This window comes from Nelumbo nucifera, chromosome 1 (assembly GCF_055504915.1).
Source record: "Nelumbo nucifera cultivar China Antique chromosome 1, China Antique-T2T, whole genome shotgun sequence".
NCBI lineage: Eukaryota > Viridiplantae > Streptophyta > Magnoliopsida > Proteales > Nelumbonaceae > Nelumbo > Nelumbo nucifera.
Window position 1 is genome coordinate 68,953,358 of NC_142649.1, and position 16,428 is coordinate 68,969,785.

General features: G+C 34.9%; 1 protein-coding gene across 1 annotated transcript; it reads right to left on the reverse strand.

Moving 5' to 3' along the window:
- Positions 1–1,093: 1,093 nt before the first annotated feature.
- On the reverse strand, positions 1,094–13,428 carry LOC104594077 (protein STRUBBELIG-RECEPTOR FAMILY 8-like). The gene is made up of 16 exons (XM_010254204.3): positions 12,966–13,428; positions 12,560–12,692; positions 12,328–12,399; positions 12,142–12,207; positions 11,956–12,027; positions 11,767–11,838; positions 10,006–10,077; positions 9,842–9,907; positions 9,704–9,769; positions 9,118–9,440; positions 6,764–7,023; positions 3,682–3,953; positions 3,449–3,584; positions 2,598–2,737; positions 2,314–2,470; positions 1,094–1,596 (listed from the first exon to the last, which is right to left on the reverse strand). The coding sequence occupies exons 1-16, from the start codon at positions 13,096–13,098 to the stop codon at positions 1,444–1,446; spliced, it is 2,193 nt and encodes a 730-aa protein (XP_010252506.1). The 5' UTR covers positions 13,099–13,428; the 3' UTR covers positions 1,094–1,443.
- Positions 13,429–16,428: the final 3,000 nt, after the last annotated feature.

A 16,428-nucleotide genomic window follows, 5' to 3' on the forward strand; every position in this document is an offset into this window, starting at 1 on the left:
GTCGTAGGGCTCCTTTGTCAATTTCATTTAATAAAGTCCATACGTCATATGAGTCTCACATGAGTCTCAACCTGTACTTCGGCCATGTAACTGAGCCGCCCTACTTTTTTGTTACTGTATAAAGTTCGGAGTTTGAGCTTAATATATTACCTCAAAGCCTGATGTCTGTAAAATCATCTCTTGTTCGCTCCTCTTCATCGAAGCCATCCAAAATAAGCTTAGATTCATCATCTCCTGTCTGACAATACAGTAAATGGTAGTTTGGCGTATAGACAGACCACGTTTGACACAAAGGCTCTGTTTGTTTGTGATACAAACGTGTATTTATGTACCTCGGTTCATGTTTGTGAGGTTTATTTGAAACGTAAGAAAGTGATGATTATTAAAACAAAAATGTATGTTTTAATATTTTTGTATTCTGAAAAAAGAATATTATTGTACTTATTTTTTAGATACAATTTTGTGTTCTATTAATAATTAATTTTTTAACCAAAGTTAACATAAAATAGTTAGAGCATTTAATGATGAACCCATACTATTGCACTGATTTCAACCAAATAAGATGAATGCAAAAACATTTAAAATGTAAATCGTGTTTGCATTCATAAACCGAAAAATAGATAATATATAACGTACATATTTGCGTTTACATTACAACCAAAAAACGAAAAAAAAAAAATTCAAAAATTCCTTCTTCGTGCATTGCCACAACAAAATCGCCTCTGCGCTCTGCAAATCAGCAATATAGAAATAAGAAACCTAAACCAACAGCCCCAAATCCCAAAAGCCTTGCTGGACGATGGGTTTCCTTTCAATCAAACCCTTGCAGTGATTTCCCAAATAAAACTTTGACTCCTAAAATTAACCCAAAAATATAATGGCTACGAGATAATTCAGAGTTTATGTGATTAGGAGCAACCTTAAACTATAATTCATCCCATTGGATCAATTTTTTGTGTTTCGTATTTTCATTTTCACGTGGAGTTAGCGTGTCTGGAGAGCCAATGAAGACAGGATTTGAATCAGGCTGTGCTGTAACTCACTTAAACAAGCAAGAATCTCCAACTCTTTTAATATATTTTGATAAGAATGCTTGAATCAAACAAAGGATTTTATTTTACTGCAAAATATCTAGAGTGTACATCCAAAGGCTTCAACAAATTTAGATACAACTGAGCGGGCGGCATTAATATATCATTATATTGAACCATAAGCTGCAAAATATACACCTCTGGTTTGCATTTGGAATGTAAGTTCATCACTGATAATGGTATATAACATGATCACTATACTCATCTGACTGGGATCTCGATCACCCTCCATGTCTCTGACTATTTTCTGTTTCTTCTTTATTTGCACATCGAACTTTTGCATACTTGTATACAAAATTGCAAACGCCATATGTAAGCATATAAAAGATGGCTTCACTTCAACTTCAGATATTTAAAATGACATCTCGACAGCCTCATAGTCTGGTAACTTGTGGATGAAGCTTGAATCATCACTGGAGCGTCTCTTGACCACACTTGCTCTTTGCATTAAACGGACCAATGCTTGGACAACTTCAGACATAGGAGGCCGAAACTCTGGCTCAGGCTACAGAAACCATGAAAATCCATTAGATTAAGATTCAGAAAATCAATGTACAAGTGGTTAGCTGAAGAAATTTCAGACTTACAGAGGGGATGAGAGGAAAAGAAGAAAAAGAGAGCTTAAATTAAAGGAAGAGTCTTAAAAAGGAAATTTAAAGCTTAATCTATCAGAGAAAGAACATGTGTCATAAATCTCAAGGACACACTTCTTTGGGTATCATACACCATCTATTAATTGATCAAGGCTGTTTCACAACAGTCCTTTGTATTGACTTGTTTTCCTCAAAGTGGTGTGCTACTGCATGGGTCATCCCAGTTCTCTCTTGGATGGGCAGTAAAGATACCCAACTAATACTTCTGGCCACATGCTACAATACGCATACATAATGAACTCAATCATTGAAATATTAACTCACTAGGGGAACAAGACAACTCCTGAGTCGTAAACGGACACCTATTCTTCAGGATGATTATCACTTGCACATACATCTTCCATGATGTGCACCTAAGGGGTAAGCCTTAATCAGTTCTCCACTTTAGTACAACTAAAATGTCTGCACATAGCAGAAACATTTTTTTTTCTTTCCTTTAAAAAAACTTGGTAGAAATTGAAATCGCCTCAAGTCTCAGGTTAATAGGGATGAAGATGTTTATAGTAAAACCATTTGAGTGAGAACAGCATGTTCAATACATTGCATCTTTAGCAGAGAAATAGTCATACCTGAACACACAAGGCAATGATGTCTGCAAAGCGTGAAAGTGACTTTGCAGGGTACATGCCATTTAGTGCAGGATCAACCATTTTTGCCAAGGCATCAATATCGTGAAGTTGAGGAGTAGCCCATCTGACAAGAGACTGTTCTGATCTTACCCTCGAACTAAGCATGGCAAATACAGAATAGAGGGGTAGGGGATAAGCAGAGAAATCATCAGCAGCAGATTGAAGAAAACAAGAAGAGATTCCAGAACATACATGACCATACAATGATGTTGGATGGGATTTACCTGTCCAGTGGCTTCCGACCTGTCAACAGCTCTAACATCACCACTCCAAAGCTGTATACATCACTTTTTACGGTGTAAATTCCAGACAGTGCAAACTCAGGAGCACTATAACCAAATGAACCAACCATCTGGGTTGAAACCTGCCAAATACAATGATGAAATTTAAACTTCTGCAAACATTATTTTGTTATGTCAAACATAATCAGTGGACACAACCTTGAATGGGTTGATATTCAAGTGGGATGACCCTAAAAAACTGATAATTTAGGCATTCTCTTTTGTTTTTTGCAATTCTTTAGCAAGAGATGCGCCAATAGACTGTAGAGATGCCATAGGAGAATCGATCCATGTCATAAGGTCTGAATTTCAAGCTATAAGACAGATTCAGCAGTAACATAGAACAAGTATATATATTCACCCAATGATCATAGAAACATTCCACCAATCTCAATGATGTAACTCATTCTCATTACAGAATAGTATATTCTATTTCATCGGTATACCAAACAAAAAAGCTAAAATGTTGAAAGGGACTCATTGTTTGACCTAGAAATTTTCTATAGAAATAGTTAAAATCCACAATAGATCTTAGATGTTACTATAGGACAAATTCCAAGCATGATACGGGGAAAAAAAGAAAGAAAAAGGAATGGAAAACAAATAATAAGTGTCACACGTGAATCCATGGAGTTCAGAAATTGAATTTTTTGTCCATTAGAAGAGACGATGCAATATTGTTTTTCATCATCCCAGATTTAACTCAGACATAAGATCATTGTATCAACGTGGATCAAGAACACAGTGCATATCTGACCGTCATAGACAACAATTTCTAGAACCAGTTGTTTTACCTGCCGCTCAGTGTTTGGTGTCAGTGCAGCTAGTCCACAATCAGACAAGTGAGGGTTGAGCTCTTCATCAAGCAAAATGTTTGCTGACTTGAAGTTTCTATGTACAACTGAAGGCAAGCATACTTCATGCAAATACCTACAAGAGAAAAGGTTCAAATTTTAGAAATGGAACTTCCAACAACATAAACAGAGTCTTAGCAAATAATAAACATAAATAAAAAAAAAAAACTTACTCCAAGGCCCTAGCTGTTCCAAGTGCTATCTTAACACGTGCATTCCATGTTAGTCTTTTGCTGCCATCATCAGAAAAGTGCAACATATCATGTAGCGTCCCATTGCCAATGTACTCATAAACCAAAAGACGCTGCCCATGCTCTGTGCAGTAGCCCACCAATGAGGTAATGTTTTGGTGCCGTAGGCGTGACATGTTTGAGACAGCTTCCAAAAAATTATCTTCCTCCTGTAATGACAGTGCTGCACTGTCAATCTTCTTGACAGCCAGCACCTAGGTCACCAAAACATAATAATCAATAGGTTATTGCTTGAAAATAATAGGTACAAGCACTGTAAGAAAAAGAAAGGAGTTGAGTGTAAAATAAAACAATAAAGGACAAAAAATAAGATGGTATAAAGTAATTCAAAATCAAAAAGATTGCCATGGCAATATTAGATAACTAGATAGAAAAGTTTAAAACCAAAGGAATCTGAGGAATGCACTGGAATGGATCAACAGGGAAACAGAGCAATTGTTGCAGGTTATTTCAGTTCAGTGGACTTTCTGCAGGCTACTTATTGCTTTATTTATTTACTAGTAAACGTGTACATGCATTTGCACGTGGCAGTATCTCTAAGACAAAACTATTTATAATTCATTGGCAGTTTCTGAACAATTATAAGTGGGCAGTTTCTGAAGTGAGAGTAAAGGACATATATGCCCTCTTTATGCCTGCTGTATGATTAGACAAAGGGGGTAGAAAACGTCCAATGAAAATTCCAGAAAGAAGGGGCATTTTCTCTTTTATAGGTAGTATAGATTAGTGGTGGTAGTAGGTAAGCTGTGGCTAACCATTGATGACAAACTGGAGGAGAGCACTATCCAGTTGGGGTTCAACCTCAAAAATCAAGTTGGTAGAGCCCCTAATATAATGAGATCTCCAAAAGAAGCCAACTTGTCTGGATTGCATTTTATATCAACTAATTACCTAGCAACATATTGGTTTAAAAGAAACTGAACTTGCTTTACAATAAGATGGACCCCATGGTTTCAAATGTCGCAACATTTCACTAATGTCACCCGACATATGTCGATGTCGAGGCTCACCGAAATGTCGGCGTATCGCTAAAAATTACATTATTTCGGAAATGTCGACCAAATCGGTCCAAATAACCAAAAAAAAACAGTTTTTCCTATTATGTCGACAGGATGTCGACTAATGTACATTAATAATATATAATATATTAGTATATTATATTAATATAATACAGTATATTAATATAAATTATTCCATTAATAATTTCCATTTAATATTTCAAATAAAATATTTATACAAAAGAATTAACAAAAAATAAAAACAAAAGAATAAATTAATTACTTTATAATATAAAACATAAAATATTTTTCAAGTAATAAAATATTAACTAGCTAGTATTTTTAAAATATTTATTAAAATCAGAAAATGTTTATTAAATTTAATAATAAATCATATTCTAAGTTTAACATAAAAATCAGAACAAATTTATTAAATTTTATACTAAATCATAATTTATTATAAATTTAGTATTAAAAATCATAATAAATTCATTAAGTTTTATAAGAAATCAGAATTTATCATAATCTTAATACTACAAAAAGGAGAATGAGTTTATTAAATTTATAATAAAGCATAATGTATTATAACTTTAATATTTAAGAAATGAGAATAAATGCATTTCTATTTACTAGTGTGAAATAAATATATTAGAATTTATAATAAATCAAAATTAAAAATAAGAAAAGAAAATATCGGATAACCTTGTAAAAACATCAAAATGCATAATAAATCAGTAAATCGTTATTTACTAATTTGTTGTTGATCTGAGTTTCTTAGCTTTATATAATGGTTGGGAATAAGATAATAGTCTAGAAATATGTATTAATGCTTCTTTCATCATCTTACAAAACATCATTGCATATTTCCACAATGTCTCTAATTTTTACAATATCCCCCCTCGACATTTCCAACATATGTCCTATATTTTGGTAAGCGACATTTCCATCGACATCGACATTTTAAACCTTGATGGACCCCACTGGCTTCTTTCAATGTGTCCTTTGGCCATATCTTCCTTCATTATATCCCATGTACCCATTTTCATTGACATTTAATATCCCCCAATCAAGAAAAAAGGGACTTCTTTTTTATTGTCAGAAAACATGTTAAAATAGAGAAGAAAATTGATGTTAAAGGATTTAGAGCCCATCATCATCATCTAAGCCTTGTCCCAACGAATGGGACTAGCTATTTCAGATTTTTTTGGGGGTTTAATAACAAAACAGATTGCACTAATTAAGAGAAAAGCTCCTTCTGGGTAGTAAGAGGTACAAGTCTATCCTCCACTACATCATTAAGTTAAAGAGAGAAACTTCACACATACAATCCCAGCCCAGGTATTCCCCCATTCAAGAATCTTGTCGCCCCTGTTTTTTGCTTTTTTTTTATTTGGATGGTCTGTTTACGCAATCAGATTGGATATGGATCTGACCCCACCTGATCCAATTAAGATCTGGCTCTCATGAAACTTTATATAATATGCAGTTACGTACATAGTATTTTATTTATAAACATATAACTATGTATATACACATATAAATGGATAAAATGTATAACTATAAAAAGTTTAAATAATTCATATTCATATAAATTTGTTCTGTATCTATAGGCTAAAGAATGATTTTTTTTTTAATTTAAGTTTTCTTTATTTTAGAAATGGTGAAGCAGACTCAGATTAAATCTGATAGGATCCAACTCTGATCCATAAATCCAATTGTATTTGTATTTATGCTTTTGATAATTGGATTGGACTCAGATTGACTGGATCCAATCTTAATCATCCCAATCCCAATTACATTTTCAAACTTAGCTAACAAAGAATCCAACCAATTGCTTGTGTCACATTTAGTGATTATTATAATAATTATTGTGTGAATTTTGTTAGAGAGTTTGTCAAAAACTAATTCTACAAAGAACAAACATATTATACAGTTGCCTGAAAATATGAAAAAACAATGTAGTTTCCAATAGCAAAATTCAAACTTATGGATGAATCTTTGCTTACCTTTCCATTAGGAAATTCTGCCCTGTAAACACGACCAAGGGAACCTTCACCAATAAGGTATTCCTGACTAAAGCTGTTGGTTGCCATTTGAAGAGAAGCTACAGTATAGGAAGTAGCAGTAATAGGTGATTTTGCTCTACTTATAGATCCATTTTTCCCATATGCCCTCTCAGCCATCACTTTTTCTGCAGGTGGGGGTTTCAAATCTGTAGCTACAGCCATACTCCTAAACTTCTGCTCTTGAAGCTCTGTGCTGATTACTACAAAAGTAGAAAGCAGGAAAATGTCAGGATGCATGTCACGAGAACTTATAGCATCCTAAAACTTTTGAGAAAGTATAATTTGTATTAAAGAGCAATTAGAGGATGAACCACAATACAGGTAAACTGTACAAGAATAAATGTACATAGTTTTTTGGCACAAATGACAATGTATTGGTCATTACATTTTTTTTCTTCAATCTGAATTCATTCATAATATAACATTGTATCAATTCCTTTCCTTGGAATCTATTATGATCTCAACTTGCTCATTGTATGTTGCAAATATACTTAGATTGATATGTTTTGACTTTTGAGGTCAGTGTTCAATGCTAATTTTCGTAATAAAAAGATGTTGAGTGCAAATGTCTGACAGAAACCTCTTGTGTGAGTAGAAGGCATGATTTCAAGAATTTTCTTGCATACATATCCCTAATGATATCAATATACCAACTTGGAGCTCCTTCCTTTCCTACCTTCCCCCTCCAGCCCAGCCCTCCTCTCCTAAAATCCTTAGTGTACATCAATATATTTATTACAAGCATTTCATTAGTAACAGATAGGTTATATCATGCATATCTATTAACTATTCTATTCTTTTTTTTTTCTTTTTTTGACACTCTTAAGGGTACCTGTGATGCAGCAGCAAGCACTTGGTTAGATCAGTTTGAACCTCTCTGGAAAGCACTTGGTTAGATCAGTTTGAACCTCTCTGGAAACCCAAAAAGAAGTTAACAGATTTGAAGAAAAGGAAGAAATGGTCTGAAAGAGACTTCTGGCGAAAATTCTCATCTTGAAGGAAATTTACAGGAGAAGAATTGGTGAAAACTAAACTGTGGGGTCTACATAGTTCTTGTTATTTTGAAAATACTATTTTATAGTAACTCTCTGACGCACTATTTATAATTCTCATAATTACTATTTTTAGTAAATTCACGGTTTACTATTTTGAGTGATTTCTGAAGTCTTTAAATTAAAGTAGCTTTAGTCGGATTAGGAAAGTGTTATTAGAGTTGCTTAGGAGTTGGAGTCCTTATTTTAAGTGTCCTAATGGGTTAGGTATGGATTTGTCTTAGTTCTAAAGTAATTAGGAGTTGTGTTGGGTCAATTTCCTAATCCAAATTGGAGTCTGAAAGGGGACACCAAGTTAATAAATTAAGTCTATAAATGGAGTCATTGTAATTGAAGTTGAATGATTTGATGAAATAAAGTCTGGTTTAGTGAATTCTGGTTGTTGCCAGAAATTTTTCTCTTCTTCCCCCTCTCACTCTTATTTATTCTTCTAAGTGATCTACCTCTTTTCTGTTTACCCTAACAGCAAGACTTCTTCTCTTTCTTCTAATTTCTTGCTCAATCTTTGATGACAGAAAGCATTCTACTGGCTTTACCACCCATGTTCTTCATCCCTAATCACTCACAGCCCTCATTCACCCCCACAAAGCCCACCACCAGATCCTAAGTTGGTAGGACCCCTACCCATCCTACATCAACCTGTCAGACACTTGACAGTACCTATATAATTTTACATCACATATCGATACCATATAAATAGGTTCTTTAAGGGTGGGAATTGATTCATTCAGACACTTGGACTTATTTGTGTGATTTTATCTTGGACAGTCTAAAGGTGTCAATAGAACAATACACTTTGAGATTTAGAAAACATTCAATTAGACAAATATTAGAAACTCAGATATTTTATTATTTTAGAAATAGACAATTGAATTTTTCTTCATCAGTAGTTAGTTGAAGTTATTTTCTAAGAATTGTACGAGTTGCTTAGATAGAGGATTTGGTTGTTATGGATAATTCATTAATTCTCCTTTAAGAGATAATTAACATCAAAAGGAAGATTGTCAAAAAAGTTACATGAAAAAGAAAGTGATAGTACACTTTTTTCTCTCTGGATAAATCTCAATCTAGGGGCAGAATGCACAAAACCAATGAAAGTGTCAAGTAAAGGTAAACAGGAGACGGGGGATTCTTCATCGTTAAAAAGTTAAGATCATATTCAAGAATAACAAAATTTCTTACCAGTAAGAAGACATGAAAAAGAAAATAAATATATTGAAGAACAAAAGTAAGTAAAAGTACCTCCGTCTGTGCCAACTGGAGTTCCTGAAGAAGGTGCTGCACTACTTCCTCTCTCTTTTTTACCCCTTTTAAGGCAAAGAATAAAAACAATCACCACACAAAGAGCAACCAATGTTGAACCAAGAACTATGCCTACCAAGGCTCCTGTTGCCAAACCCTTCTTATCATTTTCATTGTCATGGGATGCTTGTCCATCAGATCCCTGTGGTGTATGTGTGCCTGGCCCAGAATGGTTACGATTATTATGTGATCTACCAGGGGGAGGCGGAGTATATGGCGGAGGAGGAGGAGCAGGACCATTCTCAAAAGAATTCCCATCATATCTGTTTTATTGGGACCATTTAAGTTGAAAAGAACATAAAAGTTGAATGCACCAAAATAAATATGAACAAAAACGTTTTTAGAGTCAGGATTTGCTCCCAACAAAAACTGTCCCACCACGTTTGAGATGAGACTGGGACCCACTATGTTTGGGATGTGCAGGCACGGATCATTTTGGAACAGCATTTTGTTGGGAGCAGATCCAGTCTTTTTTTTTTTCAAATGTTCATATGAATAAAAACATGACAACATGTTAATAACTTACATAAAATTTGGGATTGAAGAAAATTCCCGTGGTACCCATCCGGTGAAATGGTTGTTTGCAATATTTCTGTTGAAAACTTAAAAGAGTGTCAAAATAGCAATCAATCACAAACTGAAACTCATTACAAGAAGAACTTACAGATTATCTAGAGGTAGATCTGCAAGAATATTAACTGAACCAGTTAACTGATTACTTTGCAAATACCTGCCAGAAATTCACAAGTCATAAAATTTTCAAAAAAAAAAAGAAGAGAAAAAAAATGCAATCAAATCCTAATCAAAGAACATATTCTAAAGACTTACAGAGTAGAAAGGTTGGACAAAGAACCAAAGGAATTAGGAAGATCTCCACTGAAGTTGTTGAAAGAAAGATCCCTGAATTTACAAAAACGTCAAAACTCCAATTTCTTTTTTCATTTGAAAAAGAAAAGAGGAAAAAACCCAAAACGTAGTGCCTGTTTGAGAGGGCTGAAAGCATAGTGGCTTTTGGCTTTCCAAGGTGGGCCCCACAAGGAGAGCCTATAGCTATGTTTGGTTAAAAATCCAGAGAGCCCATATTGGCTGTCAGTCAATCAGTCATTTGAAGGGTTGTCCACTTGCCTCTATGAATAGCTTATCTGGAATGCTTAAAACATATGAACCAGCTTTGCTGAACTTCAGCTCAGCCCACATAAACAGGCCTGTAGAAGTAGAGGCACTAAATCCAGAATAGCCGAGTCTGAATAAGTATATCTAACATGATATACACAAGTGGCATGGTTACATCACTCATGCATAGTTTCCTAGATTTCTTTGCAGGGGCAAAACAGCTTCATATAAACATTAGAAACGCACCTAATTGCATAATCTTCATATAGCATAGCTTCATAAAAATATCATCTCATGTCTTAGGTGTTTTCTTGAGATGCAATAGGACTTCCAATTCTAGGAATATTTCTCATAAAAAATGTTTGAGCATAATGTCACACCCTCACTAAGTATATAAGGAGACGAGCCTTTGGCTAGAGGATTAGGGACATTTCTAGAGGATTCTGGACAAAATAAGATCATTCCGTAAACATCTGGAGCACTTGAGAGAGTTCTAGAGTCTTCTCCAATGGGCTGGAGTGCTCTGGAGTTATCTAGTATTGTGGAGTCTCCAACAAATGTGTGTGTGTGGGTGGGGTGGGGGTGGGGGGTAGATAATTTTATGTACATATGTCGTATATAACTTGTATGTGGAAGAATCTAGACTTAGGGATCTCTAGAAGGGGTCTAGACTCTAGAATGTTCCACTAGAGGAGGTGGAAAGAAATTATAAATAGGCAAAGACCTCTCTCATTTGGGACATCCTCTGCAAACCCACAATCCATTCACAATTGTAAGCATTGTATGTGTGCCTTGTATAGTTTAATGCCATTATTATTTACCCATGCCAATTTCTGTGCCAGTGCGTTTGTTATGTGTTAGGGTGAGGGTCTTGAGCACATTTGTGCTAAGGAGTGCACAAGGGGGTATGTCTTCACAGCACCCAAGCAGAGGATTGATCCTGGTTGGGGTTATGGTGACTCTACCCATAGGACAAGTAGAGTGTCGCATGACTTGCTAGGGATGTAGTCAGGGTTGTGAGTTGTGTTGGTATTAGAGCTCAAGGCAGGATGTCATAAATTGGGTTGTGAGTTGTGTTGGTATTAGAGCTCAAGGCAGGATGTCCTAAATTGGGTTGTGAGTTGTGTTGGTATTAGAGCATACACTAAATAGGATTATTTTTAGGAACTAAACCATTAAGATTGTTTTAAGTTACAAAGAACAAAACGACTTTTGCTTATTCATTTTGTCCATCTATTCTGAGCTTTCAAGACATGAATCTTATTTTTCTTCATTTTTCTTTCTGCATGTGGTTGTATCAATGAGGGAAAAGCTTTCTACTCTGATAGTATTAGCATCTGAGTGCATGATTAATTTACTATCAATGAAATATATTCTGCTGGGTTTTGATTACATTTCAGGAATTTGTGTTGTTTCTCCTCCGAAACATAAAATGGAGAAAGAATAAAAAGAAAAAGAAGAGAGTAAGTTTCTTACAGAATTGAGAGACCCTGTAGATTTGCAAAAATGTCACCAATAGACTGGAATATCGAGTTATGGCTTAAGTTCCTAAAATTAAAAAATAAATAAATAAAGGCCACAGCATTATGGTCTCAACCACCAAATTGTGATCAAAATAGAGCATGCGTAACTTAAATATAACAGCACTCAACACATGGCACTCACAGGTAATTGAGGGAAACCATGCTAGAAATGGAGTAAGGAAGATTCCCACTTAAGTTGTTACTTGCAAGGTTTCTGCATCGCACAGAGGTGAGGCATTTTGCTCATCAGATAATTAACAGCTTGCAAGCACAAAAAGAAGAAAAAATGAAAAAATAAATATTAAATGATCTAAGTATCGAACATTACAGGCTTGTAAGATTTGGCGGTAATTGATACGGAATCGAATCATGAATGTTGTTGTCACTCAAATCCCTGTTAAGAAGTAATTGAAAAGAACAATTAACCATAACGAAGAAAAAGGTTAAATTTTCAGTTTTCCGTGTAGAAAAAACAAACGAAAAAGCAAAAAAGATAAAGGAAGGTTTTGCTCACAGTGTTCTTAATGAAAAAAGACTGGAAAGCATGTATCCCAAAGTCCCACTGAGTCCGAGCCCGGGAAGCTGACTGTTGCGATAACCAAATAAGAAATAAATGAAGTAATATAAAAATTAAAATTAAAAGAAAACTCCCCATCGGTTGCATCAATGTATTGAATGAGAAGTTTTTCGGAAAAAAAAAGAAGGAAATTAGACTGAAATGTCTCCTCTGATGAATACATACTTACATCGCAACAACAGCAGACCCCTGACAAATAACACCTTTCCATGATTCTCCACATGGATCACCGCCACCTGATTTCCACCCTGTTAACCGTGGAGGACTGTTCAATGAAACGTATAGAACCTGAAGGGATTGAACTGCAAATCAAAAACTAATTTTTTCAGTCCCCAGAAGATAACACAAGCACAATTTATATCAAGAGATCAGTAGAAACAGACAGACAAACAGAAAAGCAGATGAGATCCACGGAAGGCAATGGTAAGTTGGTAACTCCTATACTTGCATTCAGAAAAACCTTTCCGCAATCGAAACACTAAGCCACTAACTAGGAAACACCATCCCATTTCCGAATCAATTACATCTAGAAGGATCAATCAAGTAAGTGACCGAGCACTAGAAGAAGAAATTACCATCCAAAGGATCGGTAGTTGCACGAACGAGAGGCGGAGTGAAAATGACAGTAGTGAGTGTCGCCAAGGCAATAGCAGAACTAACAGTGAAGAAACGAGAGGTGGAAAGAGAGGTTCTTCTGTTCGTCCCCATTTTGATTTACAGAGCTCTTTTACAGTTGACACTCCATTTCTCTATCACGCATGCAAGACAACACCGGAAGCCAAGACGAAGAGAGTAAGCTGAGAGAGCTCAGATCTTCTTCTTGCTCGACGGTTTTCTCCATTAAAGAAGAGAAGCAGATTCGAAGCTCTCAAGAAGAAGAGAGAAGTGTCGGCAAAAGTAGGAAAGAGTAAAAAAAAGAACAGAAAGAAAAAAATAAATAAATTAAATAAAGGTTGGAACTCGGGAGTATGCAAGCAAGCAAGGTATGGCTCCTTTCAGGTCTTTCGCTCTCTGCCCCCCTCTCTCTCTCTCTCTCACCTGTAAGCGAAATTGCGAAAAACACGAGCATTTAAACGTGGAGATCGAAGGTACAGGAATAGCCTCAGACCATGACCAGTTATTACGTAAAGGCCATTACCCTTCGTCACTTCTTCGTTCGTGGGCCCTGGGCCGTGGAATGGAGTTGCAGGCAGATCCAGGCTCCGATTTCAATTTAATTGAACTCTCTGAGTCTCATCACTTCATCGGTAATGAACGAAGCCCAAGGGCCGACCGGCCGAGGGGACATTTAGTAACGGCTGAAGCGGCTGAACTGAATGATTTATTTATCTTGTCCTTAGTGAGAAAGGGTTATGGTTTTTCAGTTTTTCTTTATTCTTTTCCCTGTGAAGAGTAGATATAGAATACTTTGGCTTAGGCAGTCCGTGCAAATATTAATTAAGTAGGTGAGTGAGGCTCATATATCTATATGTGCATTTAAAGATAGTAAAATTAATGCTAAATAATTCCAGTAATAAATAAAAGGTAACGTTATTGTCTGCTCCATTGCTCCGTTTTTTTTTAACAACTAGTCTTCTTTATACCTAACTGCATGTGTATTGGAGAATAAAGAAAATGGAAAGAGAGTGGCAATGGCAGAATGTGTAGTATGTAGTACGCTCTCTTAACTATTAAGGCGCATTTTGGGAGGAGTGCAATGAATCGTACATATTTGTATGTGCACTTCTCCCAAACTGAGCCTAATAAAAATACCAAAGCATGAGTTTTACTTCGGTAATGGGATTTTGTGTTTCACCTCTTATTAATATTTAATTTAAAATATTGAAGTAGTGCGTCAATTAAGGGTTTTTTTTTTGTCATTTTTAATTTTGGAGAGAAATAAGGTTTTTTCATCTTTATCCTTTTAGGCTTAGTTTGGAAAGAATAAAAAAACAAATATCTACAATGTAAATACACACAAAATAATTCAAATTTGTACATATTTATATTTGTACTAGGCTCAGTTTGGAAGGAGTACAAATACAATTATGTAGAATGCAAAATCTTGTATTTTGTATTATTTTATTTATATTTATATTGTATAAATTTATATTTGTACTTCTTCCAAACTGAGCCTTAATAAGAAAAAAAAATGATTACCCTTGTGAGGAAATAAATGATTAAAGGTTGATAGTCAACACCATCGTTGCCCCAGACAGTTGAATTGTTCAAGTCAGAAATTAGATCCTTCTTCAGCCCTAAACTGTTTTTTCCTTTCCCAAAAAAATTAAATCATTGAATTAGTTAATGACTCAATGACCTTAGGTGGTTGAACAATCAACCCATTTCAACAGACAATGATTTTTAGGCTAATTTTTTATTTTAATTACTTTTATTTTTAAAATTTTTAAAGTATCATAGGCTGATCTATTTGAACCAGATGATCCAACGGCTGGCCTGGAAACCAGTGACCAAACAGGTTCCAATTCCAAGTTGGATTTAAAACATTTGATTTTTATTTTGACTTTTGTCGCTTTTAAGGGCTATTCTCTAATTTGAGTGTTTTTCTTGTGTTTAAGTTTCAAAAACAAATAAAATTAGGCCCCATTTGATTCGCAAGAATGGGTGGAATTGAAATCGGGATGGGCCTTTCCAATTCTAATTGTTTGGTTTAGTGGAGTCAGAATCACATTCTCATTCCTGCTGAAATGACATTCCCCCATTTGAGGGAATGGCCATTCCTGCTCCTCCCTTGGGTATGAAATCTCATTCTTGCAGATACCAATTCATTCCCATTGTTGTTTGAACCAAACAGACTATAGGAATAGACCATTCCAATTCCGATTCCTAAGAATTTTAATTCTGATTCCAACTGTAAACCAAATGGACCCTTAGTCCTTAAAACAAAATTAGAGAAAACATGCATGCTGTTTGTTGTTAATGTGTCTTTTGTTTCTAAAACTGTAACCAACAATTCTTTCTTGAAATTCTGGTTCAAAGAGCATGTTTTCATCTGGTCATTTGATATCATGTTTTCATAGATCTTATGATATTGGCAAGTCCAAATTTTGTTTTGATAATTTTCTTGGTAAGAAAATTTTTGTTTTGATTTTACAACAGTAATTCTAATGGTTTCAAAAACATTAATAAACAAAAAATGGACTTATTTATACTTTTGATTCATAAAAAAAAAGGTTCAACTGATGGCCCAAAGACACTGTACTGAAAAACTTATAGCTAAGCCAATCAACCGGCATCATAAAAGTGATAACCAGCAATCAGATAGTTTTTTTTTTCTTTTTATCAAAATTCACAGGATGTTTTGATTGGTGAAAGACCTTCCAGTATCTTTCCAGCATCATAGTTTTTCTTCCTGAAAAACATTGTTCAATAATGTGTTTTAATTAGCTTGTTGTTATAATGATTTGAATAATAAACTAAAACAAAAACATTCATATCATACAACACTCACTTAAATATTCACCTTACCCAAATAAAACATGAAATTTGTTCTTGGGATGGTTTCTACATGCCGTAAGCTCCACATGTTCCAGATCTGCACCTTTTCATTTGCTAGGTTTCAACTTTCAAGCTTTAAGCTCAGATCGATCATATTAAATTATAAAAACAAATATAAATAAACAGATGTTGCTTTTTCTTCATGTTTTTGTTTTCTGTTGGAAGGTTGGCCAAGTCCCAATGACAACTCTCCACAAGGCAAAACAAAACAATATTTAATTAAAATATAAAATAGAGCAGTCAGCAGTGTTTGAGGTTCCATTCAAATGATGGGGAAAGGGCTGTCTACTGATCAATTCTGTAGGTTGAATAAAAAGCTAGCTATACGAGAAGAACTACTTTGAGAAACTGAAGTCCTAGTGCTTTTGGCATCATTCATTCCAATTTCCAAATGGTAGGAGAAAGAAAAGGAAATGACTTCAAATTCACGTGATTGTCCCCAATGCCTCTAAAGTCTAAATAACCATGTATTTTCATATAAAAGACAACCGGATTTATCCTTTTCAAGTGATGGGTTCACAAGATAAATGTGAGTTAGAA

Excerpts from the sequence above, each read along its gene's own strand:
- LOC104594077 (XM_010254204.3), bottom strand. The coding sequence starts at position 13,098 with ATGGGGACGAACAGAAGAACCTCTCTTTCCACCTCTCGTTTCTTCACT. Across the intron at positions 10,078-11,766 it reads CTACAGGGTCTCTCAATTCT|GGATCTTTCTTTCAACAACT; the intron begins GTAAGAAACTTA and ends TTGTAAATTCAG. Across the intron at positions 7,024-9,117 it reads TCCAGTTGGCACAGACGGAG|TAATCAGCACAGAGCTTCAA; the intron begins GTACTTTTACTT and ends CTACTTTTGTAG.